Below are 15,420 nucleotides of genomic sequence, written 5' to 3'. Positions count from 1 at the left end.
TCTAATTTATTTTTTACTACTAAGTTGGCAAAACCTTTATAAAAGTGATGATCAGGCACTCAATGTAAGATCAAACCAAAACAATCTCAACAAGAACTGAGTTAACTATGTTAATATTGAAATATATAAAGCACGTTATCCTTTATCATTGTGGTGTTTATGCGTTTTCAACTCTGTTTTAACTGTATTGAATATAAACGCAACATAATAATGTACTGCGGATCAAATTCTACTGTTCTGAGTACAGCGCCCTCTGCTTAAGTGATGTCATTTACAGTTTATTTTAAATATAAATAATTATGTTATGTTTGTTTTAAATTGCATTTTATAACCCATGTTGTTGTTTGTGAAACATCCAGGAGATATTTACAACAATGACATTGTGGCAATTTTAAATGAGTAATGCTTATTTTTCTGCACTACATTTTCCATGTTCCTTTGCGAACCGGAAGTCCCACCCCTTGCATCTGTAGAGTTCTGTGATACGACATATGAGATGTCGTGCATGTTTGCTAAACCAATCGCAGCAAGCAACGAGTGGTTCAGAGGCGGGACTTCGTGGACTACGTATCCCATGATTCTTTGCCGTGATTTTCGCAAGCCGCTTTAATCGCATCATACAGGAGCTTCTGGAATAAAACTGGAGGATAGAAGCTGATTGTGTTTGAATGATTTTCCGTCTCTTCCTGAAAACAGAAGGACGGAATAGCGATGAAAATGGACTTAAATGGCATCATAGAAAATATGGAAACGGGCGATCAGGACGCCGCACTCACAGCTTTACAGATGTATAATAAAGAGGTAAATGATGTCACTGTAACATCCATATTTTGGGAGGAACTGTTGATTTTTTTCTATCCGGGAGAGCGTTTACAGTAAATTCAATACATTGTTTTTTTTAAATATTGCATGTGTTATAGTTTGTTGCACTGTATATTAGACATAGTACAGTAATCTATATATTTGTAAATAATGTATGAAAACAAAATCGATGAGTCTCATGGGCAGAATGTTACATGGGTTTTGCAAAATGCGGTTGTTGTAAATGCAAATGCAAATTAATTTGACTAGTAAACAGAATTAAATGTGTAATGTGCGTGTTTATCAGATACTGTATTCTGTTTAATAATATTTATTTGTTTAATCATTGTAGCAACAAGGAAAAGCTTACATAAAGTATGCTTACGTGGGAAAAAAATAGAAGAGAAAAAACAAAATATAAAGTAGCATTATACTACTAATATATAAAGAGGATAGCATAATGTTAGTACAGTTAAAAAAAAGTAGAATACAATAGAATAGAGTAGAATAGAATAGAATAGAATAGAATAGAATAGAATAGAATAATACATCTTTACAGTAGTTAAACAGCAATTTGCTTGAAATTCAGCTGATGGGTTCTTGTCCTTTATTGAAGACAGTGTAGGATGCACACACTATACTGGAAGAGTTTTATTGGTGGAAAAAAGTCTTATAAAGTCATACAGGTTAAAGAACGTTGGTTGACACAGATGGGATTAGGACTCAAATAGATTTCTCAGCTTGATCCTGATAGTTTGTGAGAGATTCATGTAGCTCTAATCTTCCATTAGGACAGAATTAATATTGTTATCAGTGATAAGCAGCATTAATGTAACATTTATTTTACAGTCTTTAAATTGCCTTTGTGTTTTCCTATTGCATAACACACATATTATATTTATATATGCATTTCTTCGATGTGTTACCTTTGAAACTTTTTCATGTTGTTGCTCTTTCCCTTTTAGAAGTCACAGTGTTTTTCATTTACCCCCGGGGAAGAGGAAGACAGAGAGGTAGGCCTTATTGATATCATACGGTAATGCAAGCAGTCAACGATGTAACCCAGAGCCAGCTTTTATTGCTTTCTCCCAGCCACCCTTTATGATACCGATTTTTAATATAACAAACAAATCTTCACAACCGATTTACATGACATTTCGTTTAATGATTCATGCTGGGTTTCACTTGATGTTTACTTGTGTTTTTTGCATGCGTTTTGTGGTAGGATGGACATTTGCCAGAGGTACCTGTGTGGCACAATATTTTAGTTGTAGTGCAGAATTACTGTAGAACCCAAAACCTATTTTTCATTTCTGATTGTCTGACGGTACAGACTAGATTCAGCTGGTAGTTTGACTTTGCAGTGAAACAAAGAAGGTTTTATAGTATCACATGATTGCAACAAAATTTTAGGAAACTTCCTTTGGGATTTCGGAATCTGACACTGTGTTGAGATGTTGACAAAACATCATTTCATGGGAATCATTGCGGTTCAGAAACAAGCCGACAATAAAATCTAATTTAATCTCTGTATTATCTTTTTCTAATGCATTTGCTTTGTTGAACAATATTTTCCCATTTCCCTGTCAAATTTTTGGTTGATGTCCACTGTAAAATCTCACTGGGAACCTCCGGCCTTATACGGTATGTGATGGTCTAAATGTTCGCTGATGTTCACTGTATTTCTCTCTCTCCTCTCAGAGGCTGGGCGAGCTGGTGCTCGGGTTCCTGGAGCGAGACCTCCAGCCGTCCTGTCAGCTGGCATGCCTTGAAACCATTCGCATCCTGTCCCGCGATAAGAAGAGCCTAGCCCCGTTCGCCACCCGCCTTGCCGTGCAGGTACTGATCCGACACGCCGGACTTGGGCTGGAGGAGGGCCTGACGCACGAGAGCCCCGACTTGGAGGTGATTGTGGAGGCCCTGAAATGCCTGTGCAACATCGTCTTTAACAGCGAGGCGGCTCAGCAGGCGGGGGCAGAGCTTCAGCTGATCATGGGATTGGCCAAGAGGCTGAAACAGTGCCGTGAGCCGCAGTGGAACCACGACGTGCGATTCTTCGACCTACGGCTAATGTTTCTGATCACTGCCCTGCGCGTGGACGTCAGAGCCCAGCTGGCACGAGAGCTGCGGGGTGTCAGTCTCCTATCAGAAGCTCTGGATGCCACGCTCAACCTCTGGTGGCCTGACATGTATGAGGTGGCCCGTGCAGGCGTGGATGGGTCCTCGGAGCTCCCGCCGCTCGGGAGGCAGGAGACGGAGCGAGTCATGGAAATCTTAAAGATTCTGTTCAATGTCACCTTCGATTGTAACCGACGTGATGTGGACGAGGTTAGATTGATGTGTTTGGCTTTATCGCATTTGTTTATTTAGTTGCCTGTTGTTATTGATTTTTTCGTGTATCGTTCAAAACCTGAGTCTGCAGAACACAAAAGAAGATATTTTGAGAAATGTCTCCGGTTTTGTGTCAATACAATGGAAGTCAATGGGGGTCAGTGTTGTTTTGTCACCAACGCTCTTCAAAATATCTTGTTTTGTGTTTTGCCGAGGAAAGAAAGTCATACAGGTTTGGAATGATACATTTTCATTTTTGGGTGAACTATCCCTTCAACACAACAAGCGTTAGTGTTGTATGGCAGCAATATATTGATATTTCTCAAGCATTACATTTTCACTCCAACACTCCAAAATGCTTTTACAAGAACAGTTCACCCAAAATGAATATTCTGTCATCATTTACTCACCTTCGAGTTGTTTCAAATCTGTATAAATGTCTTTGTTCTGAAAGATATTTAGAAGAATACTTCTTAGAAGAATACTTCTAAATATCAGTTTAGAACCAAACAGTTCTTGGCCACCATTGACTAGTCTACCATGGTAGGAAAAATACTTTTAAAATGTTTTGGTTCTGTTGAACACAAAAGAAGATATTTTGAAGAATGTAGGAAACAGCCTGGGGCACTTATGACAACCATTGTACCTTTTCCTACTATGGTAGTCAATAGGGTCCACGAACGGTTTGGTCACAAGCATTGATCCAAATATCTTTCTCTGGGTTCATCAAAACTAAAAATATTTTACAGATTTGCTACAACTCTAGGGTGAGTAAATGATGACTGAATTTTTATTCATGAGTGAACCGTCCCTTTAATTAGGTTTGAAGAAATAGTTTTATCATGTTTTGTACATAATTCAAACATTTAGCCTTTAAAAGCTTAAAGATTACAGTTTAGAAAATCTCCCACTGACATCCAATGATGGTTGGGTTTCCAAAGAGAAAAGATGTTATCTACTGGTAAATAACAGTGTTGAATCATATGTTAAGCAGATGTAATGCTGTTTCATGGGACTTATGTTATGCTTATGTGTGCGACGCAGGAGGAGGCGGCCACTTACAGACACCTGGGTGCCATTTTGAGACACTGCCTCATGAGCACTTCAGAGGGCGAGGAACGCACAGAGGAGATGCACAGGTGCGATGGCGCACAAACACAAACAAACACACAGGACAGCGTGGATGCAATACAGCTTCATGTAGACCCTTTAGAATTTAAATATGCAAAATACAATATAATGGGAAGTTTGACACAGGGGCACAGTTTGACCCAGCTGTGCCTCTCGCCCTCATTTGTTAAGATTGCTTACTTGTGACTGGAGAATTGTGAATTTGGTTGTCACATTAAAAGATTTCCCTTGATTTATTCATTTTCTTGAGTTCAATCTTGTTTTACAGCCACACTGTGAACCTACTAGGGAATTTGCCTCTTCCTTGTCTCGATGTCTTGCTCATGCCCAAAGTTCAGCAGGGGTCTATCGAGTACATGGGCGTCAACATGGACGCTGTCAAAGTTCTGCTGCAGTTTATGGAGAAACGGCTCGACAGGGTGAGCATTCTTAACGCCTCTGTCCTAAGAAGAATATAAACACTTAGAAGTTTGAGAGTCAATTACATTGAATAGAATTATTTGGGAAATAAGTATCTTGTAACCAAACGATGTTTCATTTTGATTGCTCGGGAGTTTGAGAGTTTATACAGTCGGTTTCAGCGGCAACAACATAAACAAACGTCATGTGGCCAAACTTAAGTTACGGTGGACCTCTGCGAAGAATCAATAACTGTTGAGTAGTTTTAATTGAATCTAATGCAATAAAATATCAATATAAATAATTATTAAAATAAATAATATGATATCAATTGTAAGATTATATCAAAATACAGACCGGAAATAAACTTTGGACCAGGCACGTATGTCCGATGAAACCTTTTCTATACTGTTTGCAGAGATTCATTTTGAAATTAGTTTTGTCGTGCCTAGTGAGGTTGAGGTGTAACACCTGCGATTCATTTATTGGTGCTATTTCTGTCCCGGCAGCCGCTCTACACCTGTTTTTGTCACCAATTCAGTTGTTATTGTTTTTGCTCTGGGCGTTTGGGGAATTTCTCCACCAGGGCGCATCTGGAGCAAAATAATGTCCCCTCAGTGTCTTCTCTTGTGGTCCTCGTGCTCTGTTTCTAGGGAAACAAGCTGAAGGAGACCCTGCTGCCCTCATTAAACCTCCTGACGGAGAGCGCTCGCATTCACAGGGAGACGAGGAAAGTCTTACGAATGAAAGTGAGATTCGTCTAAATGTGGTGATTTTCATTGGGTGTTATTTAAGATCGTTCTAGTTACGTTGCGCACTCACACTTGTCGTCAGGTTCTTCCACCGCTACGTGATGTTAAAAACAGACCCGAGGTCGGCCACGCCATGCGGAACAAACTTGTTCGTCTGATGACCCACATTGACACAGATGTGAAACACTGCGCTGCTGAGTTTCTGTTTGTGCTGTGTAAAGAAAGCGGTATGTTTATTATTATTACATCACTGGTTGCATTACATTTACATATATAGTTTAAATAAATATAATAGCCATTTTTGTCATGTCTCAGTTTCAAGGTTTATCAAGTACACGGGTTATGGTAATGCAGCCGGGCTGTTGGCTGCTCGGGGGCTGATGAGAGGAGGTAGAGACCCCGGACACTATTCAGAGGATGAAGACAGCGATACAGAGGAGTACAGAGAAGCAAAACCCCAGTATGTCACAGTAAATATAACAAAACCATTCATCTAGTGAAAAACGATCTATGATAACCTAACTGTACTTAATTGAAAATGAATGTTAAGGTGATTTACTCGGGTGAAGCATATGCGATATACAACAGAGAAATCATACCGTTGTGTTTTAATGTCCATGTCTTAATGTAATGCTAGAGATGTTTGTTATGTTCATTATGCCCTACAGTATTAATCCAGTGACTGGACGTGTGGAAGAAGAGCAGCCCAACCCTATGGATGGAATGACAGAAGAACAGAAAGAATATGAGGCCATGAAGTTAGTCAACATGTTTGATAAACTCTCAAGGTACCCTACCGATTATTATTCATATGTTTATCAAAATCACAGCTTTATTATCATAAAGCTGTATTATTGATTCTTTCGACATTATTGCTTTATTCGACAAACAATAAGTTTTCATAATGCCTTTAAATCTGTTTTTGATGTTTGTTTTTCAGAGAGCAGGTGATCCAACCAATGAAAATTGGAGCTGACGGTAAAATGACGTCAATGGAACCGCAAGAGTTCCATTATTTGGCCCAGCAACAATTTGGAGAGTTTAATAATTCAGAGAGCGACAGCGATACAAACTAGCAAGGATCCTGAAACTGAAGACAGTTGGATACTTGTAATGTTGCAGTGCAATAAAAAGCACTCGGGTTTTTAAAAGGTAAAAAATAACTTTTGGTGAATCCTAAGAAAGAATGAAATCATCTGACCCGTGAATGAAATCAACTGCTTGGAAGCACTTGGTGATAGATATTTTTAGTTCATTTCAGGTTTATTGTGTTGGCCTGTCAATAATCTATTCTGTACAATGACTGTGAAAACATGGTTTGGTTACACAGTGGCTAGTGTCTAACATTAGAGAAATCATTTAATGGATCTCTCTGTATTTGCAACACCGTATCATTTCATGAAAGCACAGATATTATTTTATTATTTATACTGTGGCCTAGGAAGAATTTATTCAAACGAATCGAGAACGAGAGAGAGAGCTGCTTTATTTATTTATTTATTCTTTGTTTGTTTGTTTTAGTATGAACTGAGCTGACCAGGGAAAACTGATATGACAACTAAGCAGAGTTTATGAGATGATATATTTTACGAAGAATATTCTTCTTTTTTTAAGGAAACATTTTAGTTTGCCCAGGAGGATATAAACCCTCCTGAAGCCATTTCAGTTCCGTGAAATTATTGTGTATTATTAAAATGACTTTTCGGTGTATATAGTGCTTTTTGTTCTGTGTGCTTGCTGTATATTGTCATCAGTGGCCACGTAGCTTGTGTAGTATGTATAAAAGACTACAGGGGAATGTTATATTTAACATGATTTATATCACATTGTGTTTCAAGAACTTTATTGTAAGATCAATAATAAAACAAATGAATTTGTTGTTGTCTCATATCTCTCTCTATCAGAAACACACAATAATTTACATAGTTCCCATATGACTTTGCTGATCCTTAAAATACACATTTGAAATGTTTTACAAATTCATAAATATGGATATTTTTCTTTCCTATTTAAATTGTGTCATGGAGAACCGAAGTGACGGAACAAAGGAAAAATGGTTATAACTACACATTATATTTTTATCTTATCAATACTCTGTTGCAATAGTAATAAAAGTCATACAGTTACAATAACATCAATAAAACAAATGACGAACAATATTATTTATTGGGCTGTGCATGTGCTTTTTGTTGGTTGTACCCCGGAAATAACGTTACTTGATCTAAAAAATAACCACCCGGTTTGAGAACCACTAAATTAAGGGTCAGAAGATATCATTAAACTAAAATAAATATAAGTGGAAGTCTATCTTTGTAGTATACGTAAAACAGACTGTAAATGCATCTTTACTCCGTTCCTCCAGGTGGCGGTAGCGCCCATGTTCTCTTCTGCGTCGCTTCCGTTCACTGGCACAGATTAAGTCGTGACAGCAGCAAGAAGCGCTTTATTATTCTCACTCAAACACTGAAAACATCAACATTCAAGATGAAAGATCTGATGGGCTATCTCAAACAGCAGCAGAGCAAGAGTCCGACGCCTGAGATGGCTACAGAGTGGCATTCGCTGGAAGATCTGTACAACAGAAAGTATGAATGATGTCTATGTGCGCTAGCTGAGTCATTTAGCATGCTAGGCTACTGCGGCTTTATACCACAAACTCCACATATATACATCACATCAGTCGAAGTTGAACTGAGTTTTAACATCACGTCGAACTTTTATCTGTGTTATGTATTTATGGTGTGTTTTTGTAAATGTGCCTTATGTTTAAGTGACTTATCAAGCACTTCGTGGACTGAAATCAGATTCCGATCAAAATTCGATTGTATTATAGTTCAATATCATGGTAACCATGTTTGCTATTTAACTATTATGGTTAAAATGTGACAACTGTAGTTAGAACATGATGAATATGGGGTTACCTTGGCTTTACTACAAATACTATTGTCAAACTTTGGATGCTGTAGTAAAACCATGGTTCATTTATTTTATTAATTCAATGTACGTGTATTTGCTTTTTTGATAGACTGTGGCACCAGTTGACTCTGAAGTTGACAGTCTTCGTGCAGAACCCATATTTTGCCAAAGGGGACGGTCTCATTCAGGTGTGATATCAAATCAGATTGTTGCTATTATGCAGGATTTAAGAATATGATGGGCGATGTTTTGAAAGTCTATTTTCTCATTTTTCCACAGCTCTATGAAAACTTTCTCAGTGATTTTGAACACAGGTGAGGATGATTCAAAGATATCGTATGAGTTTTGCACTACAAAGCAGTTGATCTGTTTATTAACATCGACTCGCTTTTATATACTTACATTTTTTTATCTGCCTCTCTGCAGTTTAGTTGAAATGTATTCATTTTCTTTGACAGAATCAACCCGTTGTCTTTAGTAGAAATCATCCTTCATGTTGCCAGACAAATGACAGGTAACAACTGCTCTTGAATGTTATCCTTAAGCCATCTTGTGTGCATTTTCTGTTGGTGGTTATTTAGTTTCTTTATGTAGCCTAAATGAAAAGTTAACAGAAAAGGCATTGACTTTTATTACTATTGATAGTTATTGATAACATATTACTTGTATGGTTCATCAGTTGTAAGGTCATTTAGAATTGTGATATGTTACAACATAAATAAATAAATATTTTTCGACAGACCCCAAAACGGCCATTAGCTTTCTTGAGAAAACGAAAGAGAAGGTAGGATGTTTCTCTACGTTTGCATGCTTTTACTAGACTTTTTACATTAGATATTAAAGCCACTGTGTTGTCAGGTGAAATCCAGTGACGAGGCCGTCAGCTTATGCAAAACGTCTATTGGCAGTCTCAAGCTCGACATCAACGATCTCCCAGCGACAAAGGTCTTATTAAAAAACCCATTTTACTTGTGACTTGTGTTCCTCAAATAGTGTCTTTCATATTGTGAAATCCCTCTTACAGAAATTAATCGAGGAGGTGGAAGAAATGCTGAACAATCTGCCAGGTGTGACATCAGTACACGGGCGATTTTATGACCTGTCGAGTAAATATTACCGGATCATTGGGAACCACGCTTTGTACTACAAGGACGCCCTGCGGTACTTGGGTTGTGTGGAGGCCAAAGACTTGCCAGGTAGATAGCAACTGCTAAATAACACTTTTGTTTAATGACCTCTAAAGGGGTCATGTGACGTGAATACGTGTTTTTCTGTGTCTTTGGTGTGTGTTAAGTTGCCCGTGCATGTATTAGACAAGTAAAATTGGAAAAAATCAAGTGTCATAACAAATGATGCATATATCTAGAAGCGAATGCTCACCCAGACCTGCCTGAAACGCCTTGTGTAACCACACCTCCTCAAATCTACATCAGTTTGTGGTTTGATTTGACTAAGACCGCCCAAATGTTTAAGCAAGTCCTTACTTGCTTACAGGCGTACCTGTCAGTACAATTCCTTTGGAACCTGATGTTCCAAATATGGTAAGAAGAATTACATTTCCGTTCCACGCTTGCCGTACTCGACCAATCACTACGCACTGGTTAACTGGCCAATCATAGCAAACCTCGCTTTTCAGAGTGATGAGCTTTGTTAAACATCCGTGCGTTTCAGAGAGGCGGGACAAAGAGGAGACACAAATATGTTTTTGAACCTTAAATCATGTATACACATTGCATTACATCTAAAACAAAGCATTCGTTTTAGCTGCGTCATATGACCTGTTTAAAGACACTTCCCCTCTAGTGGTGTCTCTGCATCATTGCAGGTAGAAATATAAAGAGATGCTCTCACCGTTTTTCACTTATTGTGATTTTTCTCACCACAGAGGCAGAACAGCAGGAAAGAGCCTTCACATTGGGTTTGGCAGGTCTGCTTGGAGAGGGTGTGTACAACTTTGGGGAATTGGTAAGTGCCTGTTGCACACTGCCTCTCGGCTATATCGGTTTCATTTGCTTGAACCTATTAACTTAAGGCGTTAACTTAACCACTTGTTTTGTGTGCTGTAACAACAATATTGGATTTTTAAAGCTGATGCATCCAGTCCTGGAGTCTCTTAGGAAAACAGACAAACAGTGGCTGATAGACACGCTCTATGCATTTAACGCAGGCAACGTGGAGAGATTCCAAGCCCTGAAGTCTGCCTGGGGCCAACAGGTTAGCAAACAAATTTTTCATTATAAAAAAAGTTCATTATAAAAATATCAAGGAGTTTCAGTGCAGATGCATTGAAGAGAATGTTTATTCTAAACGAATGTATGACGAAATAAATAAAAATGTCTCTCCAAAGCCTGATCTTGCTGCTCAAGAAGTCAAACTCATGCAGAAGATCCAGTTACTCTGTGTAATGGAGGTATGCATTTAAAAAAAAACAAGATAGTTTTCTTTTGTTAATGTATTGTTTTTCTTTTAGACTAGTACTAACAAAAAGTAAACAATTATCTTGAATTATAGATGACTTTCACAAGGCCAGCCAATCACAGGCAGCTGACCTTCCAAGAAATCGCCCAAAGTTCCAAAATTCAAGTGAATGAGGTTTGTATCTTCTCCCTAAAAACAGAGAAACTTCATGTCATAATCTTAATGTGCATTAGATACTGTGTTATTAGACACAGATTATATCATAATAATGAGGGAATACTCAATTGTTTAGTTAGAATTGACAGCGCTGTTTAATGCTGGGAATCTGTCTAGACGTTCCTCTGATTATCCCTGACTATCCTTCAGGTGGAGTTGTTGGTGATGAAAGCTCTCTCCGTCGGACTGATCAAGGGAAGCATCGATGAGGTAGACCAGAAAGTTCACATGACCTGGGTTCAGCCCAGAGTACTGGACCTGCAACAGGTACTCCTACCTCAACCACAAACTCCATAATATGATATGCAACATTATTGGGTTATAGGGACTTTTTCCTGATTCATGTTTACCAAGCGTTATTTCCCTCTCCACAGATTAAGGGCATGAAGGACCGTTTGGACCTCTGGTGTGGAGATGTGAAGAACATGGCCGTTCTGGTGGAACAACAGGCTCAGGACATCCTTACTTAAAAATATTAGAAATCAGACTATCCATTGTATTTCATTCTGTGTCTCGGATCTATGTGTAATACTTCAGTATCTTCATTGTGCTATTAAAGCAATTTGTTTACACAATGGTTCTAATGTGTTTAATTTTGAATGTGTTTATTAAATGTTCATCTTTACTGTTTGGATTTTTTCCTCTACTGTGTCTCTAACTAAACCTGTAGTTCCTGAATTTTACAGCACTCGGATTACTTCAAAACAAAATCAAGCACAAATACACATATTTGTCAGAGCACGGTTGAACTAAAAGCTTTTATTACTCCCACACATCTTATGTAACAGTGGATGCTGTGAGCCATACAAAATCACATTATTTTATTTCGTGAATTTATTAAAATGATTTATGTTCCAACCCAATTCTTGATTTGCATACATTTTGGTAAAACATTTTTACAGTTTTGTTTTAATCAGTACCATTCATTGATATGCTACAATAACTTAAACGTATTTATCAAAGATGACCTTCAAAAGACCAACCCATCATGATTCCTACCACTTTCTGTTTATGCTCGTAGGTCTGTCTATAAAAGCATCTCAGTCTTTAAAGCCTAACTCCGTGGAGTTAATCTCACTACAAAGAAAACGATGTTCATCGATTTGATTTGGGCTTGATACTTGTGCATGAGATTTGTGAAAGTGACCTATTTGTCAGATATGGTGAGAATCAAACCGGCAACAAGTCCGACTCTCTAATCATTATGCCATGACTGCCAATTAAAAGCAAGAAATAAAATAATATGGCTATACAAAACAATGGCTGTAAATGATATACTCTATTCTGAAAGATAGATTGCAATAATTGAGACCAGTTGAGTCATCGAATACATTCATTTATTTATCAAAGATTCAATAGGTTTGGTTAAGAGGAATGCTTCAGGTTTATTTTGCTGCCCCAGGACCTTTCTTGTAATCCTCTAGATGAGCCAGGATCCATCCAGAGGGCCCCAGGATGGTTACAAACATGGTCCCCAATGCGATTGCTTGCTCCTGCATAAAAGAAAAACAGTCAAGCATAAAGTTTATACTGTTGTTGTAAGCTTTGTACAATTTTGCAAAAACACTTTTTAAAAAAATCGGCACAGGCAAAAATGTAAACAAATGTTTTTCAATGTTTCCATAAAATATTGTATTAGATAGATATTTTATTATAAGATAAATAGGGTTGTTTTATGACTGGTGAGTCAAAAAAGCACCAGGCCGTAAGATCTAGAAGCAAAGCAATGCAAAGCTAAATATTCCCAAAAGAAAAAAAGATCATCTTGGGCTGGCTATATTTTGGGTGTTTTCTTCTCTCGGGATTGTGCCATTTTTGAAAGTGCGTAGATATATGACTTTCGTTATTTTGAATCGACCAAGGTCAAAAAATTGGACGTTATCCAGATAAAACACAGACCTCCAACGACAACAATCGCAAACACGTCTATTAAAAACTCTTGAATGACCCTTTGTTACAATATCGGTGAAAAATAAAATATTAACAGCCGAAACCATATGAGACGCACAAGCGCACCTTATAAACTGTATAGCCTACGTGAGGGCGGAAACCCAGTCAATGGCGTATCTTATTTTTCCCGTTTGCTTTTAATAACAACAGCCTTTATTTAAATGCAGTTAATCATAACAGATTGTCAGCGTTTCATAACCCAAACTATAAAAACGATCATGCGTTAAGGAAAGGGCGTTTATTGCGCAAACACATGGTGCGCTCCTGAGTCCGGTTAAAGTCCGCAACAGTTCATACTCACCCCAGTGGATAGCACATGTTTAGCTGGCTTGGCTGAAATGTTGGCTTTGCGTGTGATCTGATGCTTCATCGAACCCCTCAGCAGGTTGAAAGAGCGACTCAAACCCGACATTGTTTTTGGGTGTGTTGCTCGGTTGGATGTATCCAAAGTGTATGCGTCAAGTGCGCACGGCTCTGAAGTAATGCCCCGCAGAGAAACAGAGCTGGTACTTCATGTTCACCTGCCAAGTGCTATTTAAGTTCAGGAAGAAAAAAGAAAAGTGAAGAAGGATGTGTGCGTATACCAATCGGCTGCTCGTAAGATAAGCGCGCATTATTTTATTGGCTGTGCGAGCTTCAGTTTGAAGATCACGTTCAACGGTTTCAATTGGCAACTCGTATTTTAGTGTCCGGCCCACCAGTCCGAGTTGGCAGACAGGCCGATAAAGGACTTCAATCTATTCAGCCTTTAAAACGCCGAGACAGCCAGACTCAGTATGCGTGTTTTTCTCTTGATTGTTTGGACATGTGTGTGTGTGTGTTTTCTGTAGAGACACATATATATATTCATATGTACATACATGTCATTACGACATATGTGTTCTGGTTGTGTAAATGCGCACTAATAGACGGGATTTTTTAAGATTGTACGCACGCGTCTGTGTTGTCCCGACAACGCACGTGTCAAATTTGAGTATTGGTGGACGATGTATTGATGGTATTTGTCTATTTTCATCACACTCATGCACCAGAAGATGGAGCTGTTGAAATATATCTGTAGCCTATACATCCACTGTCTAAATGACATGTTGCCAGAATATTGTCATCCTGGTTTAACCCTTAAACCATAATCTGGGAGCAGGAATCATGAGATGATTTTTTGTCCCATGATCATAAATCATCGGATCAACACTGAGCATCGTTTAGGAATCATTTGACTCTTGAACTTCATGGTTCACATTCAAAGGGGAGCAGAAGCTTCTATGTTTAATTACATAATGCATATCAATTGATTAGGATAACCCGAAGAACACTTTATTTCTCTAAGATTTTCTAATGCAAGCCATTTAAAGTACATCTTGCAGTGGAAGATAAAGGGTTAAAACATGATAAACCATTAACCCACTTTTTTTGAAGAGCTTTTTAACCTGGACACTTAATGAAACAAGATTTGAACTGCAATCTATAATGTTAGACATTTCAGTTAGATGATGTCCTGTGTGAGAGGTTTTCCTTAATATATGAATACGAGGGGGCAGAAGGAAGCCATTTCTCTCCGAGCAAACAACACGTCTGGCTCACATGATCTGATCTCAAATTTTGCAGCTGTTGGACTTTAGCCATAAGATATATTTACGGTTGTCTAAACTACCTCAGCTGCCTTGCAGCAATTTGTACTTAATATGCACACAATATGATCTCTGTTGATAAGAAAAGAGTGCACGTTAAAGTGTAAAAGCAAGTGGAAAGAAATGTGGTTGAACGAACTACTTGTGACACACAGAAAAGAGGCGTGACATTCTGTTTCAGTGTGCTTGTTATGTAAAAACCATAAGAAAATTTATAGCGTTCATTTATAAAACATGATGGAGAGGACTGGCAGAACATTAAAAAGCATTAATGGTGAAATACTAATATAAGGTTATGTGAACTTAAATCGACAAAAGCTCTAACACACAACAGACAAAAACAATCCCTTTTCCCCAAATGTTTGACATAAATAGATTTATTTTCAAGTTTAAACATTACAAAGTATGGCACAATGTACAAAGTTTCCCTTTATGCTTAAGCTAACCAAATACAAAGTTCTGTGTTGTGAAGATTTCTGATGGTTTTCTTGCATTCAACAACTTCAGTTTCTGAAACCCTTGAAGAGAAGAAAACAGTCAAGATTGTTGAAGGCAAAATTGAATGATCTGATTCAACTGCAGTGTATTTCACACATTGAAATATCGATTCACACCTCTAAGAACTCCGTACCAGCTTTTCAACCCGGAATTTGCCATAATGTCTTCAATATCAGGGACAAACCGCCTTCCATCTGGAGGAATTAAAAAGGTGTTTCAATCCCAAATCATTCAGAATAACATTAAAGAAAATGTTTATAAATAATGCTCTTTAATCTATGGTTACTTTCTAACTCAATTGGTTTTATCAGAGAGTGGAACAAATGAAGGAAGCCATACAACACTCACGTTTTCCCTTTAGGTAAAGCATTGACTGGGGC

General features: G+C 38.0%; 3 protein-coding genes across 4 annotated transcripts; 2 read left to right on the top strand and 1 right to left on the bottom strand.

Moving 5' to 3' along the window:
- Positions 1–519: 519 nt before the first annotated feature.
- Positions 520–7,292, top strand: ric8a (RIC8 guanine nucleotide exchange factor A). Of its 2 annotated transcripts, XM_079449991.1 has the most exons (10): positions 520–801; positions 1,767–1,814; positions 2,503–3,129; positions 4,177–4,271; positions 4,532–4,682; positions 5,316–5,411; positions 5,497–5,641; positions 5,730–5,874; positions 6,083–6,202; positions 6,355–7,292. In XM_079449991.1, the coding sequence occupies exons 1-10, from the start codon at positions 712–714 to the stop codon at positions 6,488–6,490; spliced, it is 1,653 nt and encodes a 550-aa protein (XP_079306117.1). In that variant the 5' UTR covers positions 520–711; the 3' UTR covers positions 6,491–7,292. The 2 variants fall into 2 exon arrangements, with proteins under 2 accessions (XP_079306117.1, XP_079306118.1); XM_079449992.1 differs by lacking the exon at positions 1,767–1,814 and having other exon boundaries at positions 624–801.
- A 441-nt stretch (positions 7,293–7,733) lies between these two features.
- On the top strand, positions 7,734–11,825 carry psmd13 (proteasome 26S subunit, non-ATPase 13). Its single transcript, XM_079450087.1, has 13 exons — positions 7,734–7,999; positions 8,440–8,518; positions 8,610–8,644; positions 8,789–8,844; positions 9,071–9,114; positions 9,189–9,275; positions 9,355–9,526; positions 10,216–10,295; positions 10,419–10,544; positions 10,678–10,740; positions 10,842–10,922; positions 11,115–11,231; positions 11,339–11,825. The coding sequence occupies exons 1-13, from the start codon at positions 7,752–7,754 to the stop codon at positions 11,432–11,434; spliced, it is 1,284 nt and encodes a 427-aa protein (XP_079306213.1). The 5' UTR covers positions 7,734–7,751; the 3' UTR covers positions 11,435–11,825.
- Positions 11,826–12,284: 459 nt separating this feature from the next.
- On the bottom strand, positions 12,285–13,451 carry cox8b (cytochrome c oxidase subunit 8B). Its single transcript, XM_079450092.1, has 2 exons — positions 13,216–13,451; positions 12,285–12,457 (listed from the first exon to the last, which is right to left on the bottom strand). The coding sequence occupies exons 1-2, from the start codon at positions 13,324–13,326 to the stop codon at positions 12,350–12,352; spliced, it is 219 nt and encodes a 72-aa protein (XP_079306218.1). The 5' UTR covers positions 13,327–13,451; the 3' UTR covers positions 12,285–12,349.
- Positions 13,452–15,420: the final 1,969 nt, after the last annotated feature.

Source organism: Barbatula barbatula (genome assembly GCF_947034865.1).
Source record: "Barbatula barbatula genome assembly, chromosome: 25".
Classification (NCBI taxonomy): domain Eukaryota; kingdom Metazoa; phylum Chordata; class Actinopteri; order Cypriniformes; family Nemacheilidae; genus Barbatula; species Barbatula barbatula.
The sequence above is the reverse complement of the archived record's forward strand: the minus strand, read 5'-3'. Positions and strand labels throughout refer to the sequence as shown.

What these genes read in the sequence shown, in the direction of transcription:
- psmd13 (XM_079450087.1), top strand. Translation starts at nt 7,752, where the DNA reads ATGCATCTTTACTCCGTTCCTCCAGGTGGCGGTAGCGCCCATGTTCTC. An exon ending in AAGGGGACGGTCTCATTCAG is followed by an intron (nt 8,519 to 8,609) that starts GTGTGATATCAA and finishes ATTTTTCCACAG; the next exon opens with CTCTATGAAAACTTTCTCAG. An exon ending in CCAAAATTCAAGTGAATGAG is followed by an intron (nt 10,923 to 11,114) that starts GTTTGTATCTTC and finishes ACTATCCTTCAG; the next exon opens with GTGGAGTTGTTGGTGATGAA.
- cox8b (XM_079450092.1), bottom strand. Translation starts at nt 13,326, where the DNA reads ATGTCGGGTTTGAGTCGCTCTTTCAACCTGCTGAGGGGTTCGATGAAG. An exon ending in AACATGTGCTATCCACTGGG is followed by an intron (nt 12,458 to 13,215) that starts GTGAGTATGAAC and finishes TCTTTTATGCAG; the next exon opens with GAGCAAGCAATCGCATTGGG.
- ric8a (XM_079449991.1), top strand. Translation starts at nt 712, where the DNA reads ATGAAAATGGACTTAAATGGCATCATAGAAAATATGGAAACGGGCGAT. An exon ending in TGTGCTGTGTAAAGAAAGCG is followed by an intron (nt 5,642 to 5,729) that starts GTATGTTTATTA and finishes GTCATGTCTCAG; the next exon opens with TTTCAAGGTTTATCAAGTAC. An exon ending in TACAGAGAAGCAAAACCCCA is followed by an intron (nt 5,875 to 6,082) that starts GTATGTCACAGT and finishes TATGCCCTACAG; the next exon opens with TATTAATCCAGTGACTGGAC.